Source organism: Acanthamoeba castellanii (assembly GCF_000313135.1).
Source record: "Acanthamoeba castellanii str. Neff unplaced genomic scaffold scf7180000084739, whole genome shotgun sequence".
NCBI lineage: Eukaryota > Discosea > Longamoebia > Acanthamoebidae > Acanthamoeba > Acanthamoeba castellanii.
Window position 1 is genome coordinate 30,608 of NW_004457677.1, and position 3,608 is coordinate 34,215.

The 3,608-nt window shown below is 58.7% G+C and overlaps 2 protein-coding genes across 2 annotated transcripts in view; one reads left to right on the forward strand and one right to left on the reverse strand.

Moving 5' to 3' along the window:
• Nucleotides 1–1,740, forward strand: part of ACA1_169220 (SAM domain (Sterile alpha motif) domain containing protein) — a gene marked incomplete at both ends in the record, with an annotated part of 2,927 nt that extends 1,187 nt beyond the window's left edge. Inside the window, 8 exons of the mRNA XM_004353888.1 lie at nucleotides 33–128; nucleotides 212–331; nucleotides 413–485; nucleotides 576–637; nucleotides 734–821; nucleotides 909–1,024; nucleotides 1,092–1,344; nucleotides 1,409–1,740. Of these exons, the coding sequence (XP_004353940.1) occupies nucleotides 33–128; nucleotides 212–331; nucleotides 413–485; nucleotides 576–637; nucleotides 734–821; nucleotides 909–1,024; nucleotides 1,092–1,344; nucleotides 1,409–1,740 (1,140 nt within the window). The remainder of the gene's footprint in view (nucleotides 1–32; nucleotides 129–211; nucleotides 332–412; nucleotides 486–575; nucleotides 638–733; nucleotides 822–908; nucleotides 1,025–1,091; nucleotides 1,345–1,408) is intronic.
• Nucleotides 1,741–1,988: 248 nt separating this feature from the next.
• Nucleotides 1,989–2,712, reverse strand: ACA1_169330 (RNA polymerase Rpb5, Cterminal domain containing protein; the record flags this gene model as incomplete). The annotated part of the gene is made up of 2 exons (XM_004353890.1): nucleotides 1,989–2,001; nucleotides 2,111–2,712. The coding sequence occupies 2 exons, from the start codon at nucleotides 2,710–2,712 to the stop codon at nucleotides 1,989–1,991; spliced, it is 615 nt and encodes a 204-aa protein (XP_004353942.1).
• Between the last annotated feature and the right edge of the window lie 896 nt (nucleotides 2,713–3,608).

Below are 3,608 nucleotides of genomic sequence, written 5' to 3' on the forward strand. Positions count from 1 at the left end.
CCAGCTGACGCACATCTGTGACACTTGCACAGCTGGAGAACCGCGCCGACACAAACAAGCTCAACAAGGCCAAGCAATCAGCCCTGCTCATTGCCATCGCCGAGTTCTGTGGCGAAGAGATCATCACCGTGCGTGCACCATGCCACACGCGCACGCACGCAATGTCGCTCATGCACCACCTGACGATGCTCGCCGACTCTCCGCAACACAGGCCCTGCTGGACCACAACGCCGAGGTGAACGTCAAGGACGCGGATGGACTCACCGCGCTCCAGTTGGCGGCTCGCTCCGACCAGGAGGCAGTGGTACGACGGGCCGCTGCCCACCTCATGGTGCCCCAGCGCCGTGTGTTGATCGATCAACGCTGTGTGTCGTGTGTCGTGTGTCGTGTGTCGTGTGTCCGTGTGTGTCAGGTGAGGCTGCTTCTCGAGCGTGGCGCAGACCCGAACGTGAACACGGCTGCTGAGGGCCTCAGTGCTCTGCATTGTGCGTCTTCCTCGCACTCAACCACTTGAGAGCAGCTCTCCGACTTTGACTTACGTTTTCGTGCGTGTGCGCGTGTGTGACCCTGAGAAGATGCTGCCAGCCGAGGCAACTCGAACGCCACACAACTGCTGCTTTCGCGCGCCGCGAACAAGGTACCCGCCTGCTCGCCGCTGTGTCAGTCGTCAGCTGACCGTCGACGCGACTATGCGTGCTCCGCACATCTATTCCATACTATCTCGACTGTCTAGGACGCGCTGAACAAGCAGGGAGAGACGCCGCTCTTCACCGCCATCAACGCCGACGCCTACGAGGTGGCGCGCGAACTGGTCAACAGCGGTACTCACACGGCACACGGCACGCGGCATTGCGGCCTCTCTTCTTCGATTTTGCCAAAAGACTTCAACTCACTCGTGCCGTGCTTAGACTGTGACCTGAACGTGCAGGACAAGGACGGGGACACCGCCTTGCACCTACTCGCCGCAAGGAGCGACGCCGTCGCGCTCGTCCGGCTGATCCTTGCCAAGAAGCCCGATCTGAGCGTACGTCCCGCACACACCTGGCCGGATGCAGCCAACAACGACGGCTCACGCCGCGTGCGGTCTACAGGTGCGCAACAAGCAGGGCGACACTGCGCTCGAGTGCGCGCGGAGCAAAGCCATGCGCGATCTTCTGGTGGAGCACGGTGCCGAGGGGGACGTCAAGAAGCACCAGGCCGAAGTAGTGGAGGAGGAGACGCCGAGCCCGGCCCAGGAGCCGACAACGAAGAAGTCCCGCGCCGAGGCGGTGGAGGAGGAGGACGGCGAGAAGAGCGCCAAGAAGCTGCGACACCGCACACCACGAAAGAACGAAGACGACAGTGGTACGACACAATGCGACACGACATTCGCAGCATTGCGTGCTCACACTGCGCGCTGTTGTGGCAGAGGTGTCCGAGTTTTTGAGCAAAGCGGGGCTGGAGGTGCACGCGCCACGCTTCAGGCGGAACAAGCTGGTCGATCTGGAGGACTTGGAGGGCCTCGACGAGAAGCAGCTCAAGAAGATGAACATCACCGCCGGCGAGCGAGAGAAGATCATGACCGAGCTAATCGCCATCCAGCCCGAGCTGAACGCCAGGCGGGTGGCCAGGGAGAAGGCGGAGCGCGAGGCCCTGCAGGCCAAGGCCAACGCTGCCAGCAGCCCGGCCCTGCTGTGGGCCGTGGTCGGCGGCGTCGTGGTGCTGCTCGCCGTCGTCATCTTCATCACCGCCCAGGGCTGACCAGACTGTTAGTCTTGCGCGTCACCAACATGATGAACATGATGAACGCGAAAAGAAGAAGGGGCTTGAGAGCAACGAGTAGACTTCATTCAACGGAGACGACCGTGGGTGGAAGGACATGGTGGAGATGAAAGAGAGACGAAGGGAATGGTGTGGGGAGTGTAGGGTTCGCTGTTGCTCCTGCCACCTGCCGACCGTGAGCGTGCCTGCCACTGCTCTCGCTTTTCGTTTGTTCCCGCTCCGCCTCTTTACACAACGAGCCTGCACACAGGAGAACGGTCGTGTGAGCAACGAACGGCCCATCGTTGGAAGATGCCAAAAAGAAAAATCAAAGCGATCTGAATTGCGAAATGGGAAGAGGAAGAGGAACCGGTAGGTCACGTAGCGGCCTGCAGTCTCGGAGGGTCGGATGATCTTCACCACCTGGCCCTTCTGGAGCCCGTAGTAGCGCGCGACGGGATCGTTCACCTGAATTCGTGGGAGCTGCGAATCCTCGAGCTTGTACTTGGCCAGAAGGGTCTGCTTCTCCAGTTCGGTGAGGAGTTTGTGCTTGGGGACGAGGATGTGTTCGGTGATGTTCACGAGGAGCTCGGCCTCTTGGAAATGTTCGATCGTGTAGCGCGGGGCCATTTCGGCGAAGACTTGCTTGGCAAAGGCGGTGAGAGTCTGCTGGATGATGACGATGGCACGGAAGACGGCCTCCTCCTTCATGCGATCGCAGTACTTCTTCACCGGGCGGACGCCCACCTTCAGATCCTCGGGCCAGAAGACGAAGATTTGATCCGTCGGGTCGTCCTTCTTCTGCATGAGAAGCGTGAGCGCCTCGCGATTGAGGGCCGATTCGCCCATGAATTTCGATCGGAACGAATCGCGATCCATGTCGAGATCGGACTGCGGCACGATGTAGCCCCTATCCTGCAGCATCTGCAGCACCGTCTTCCTCACCAAGAACACGCGACCCACCTCGTCCATCTCTGCTTCTAGTGAATCGAACTAACGGGTCTCGTGGCTTGTTGATCTTCCGCCTCACCAGCGAAAATGAAGAAATTGATAGGACAGGGGAAAAAAGAGAAGAAAAACGCCCACACAATACTTGAGGACACCAAGCTGTGGCAGCAGGCTGTTGGGGTCCCATGTGAGTGAGCACAGGTTTGGCAATTGAGATTGTGGCTGTCTGTGTATGTGCACAGGGCCACCAGGTACCACCCTGACATGTTGGGGTGCCATGCTCCACACTCTCCAACACAAAGGTAAATTCCAGCAGCATGTGCAACACCCAAAAGAGCCACTGGCCCTGACACTCAAGGCTGTTGGTGCTGCCCTTTATTTTCTTTGGATTTCTTCCCTTCCTTTTTCTGACGCCTTTCACTGAAGGCAGGAGGAAGACAAAAGAAAAAGGGGGAAAACAGGCCTACACAAGAACAAAATGCACGGACATGAGAGGGCAGCACTGCGCACGGAAAAGGAGCTCCGGCACCAGGCGAAGAACGAGGTGGACTATCCTCCCGAGATACTTGATGCCTGGCGCGGGTATGTTTGTCTGCACAAATCCATTTTTTCTTTTATTTTATACGGTGAATATTTGTATTTGTATTTTTTCACCTAACCATCTACACCTTGCCGGCGTCAGAGAACAGCAGAGGCTCAAGTCTCTTCTCATAGACCACGATGACGCGGATTGGGCCTATCCCCGGCTGCGGCCGGCTGCCGCTCCGTTGCCTCCGGTGCGCTGGTCCAGTGCTTTGTGGCCGACCGGGTCGTAGTACTGATTGCCGCGTCTTCTTCTGCAGGTCGTGACGCCAGCCCCAAGTGCGCCAAAGGGCCAGCCTTCGCGTCCGTCGTGGAGCCAGGTGCTGGCACCTTCGTCT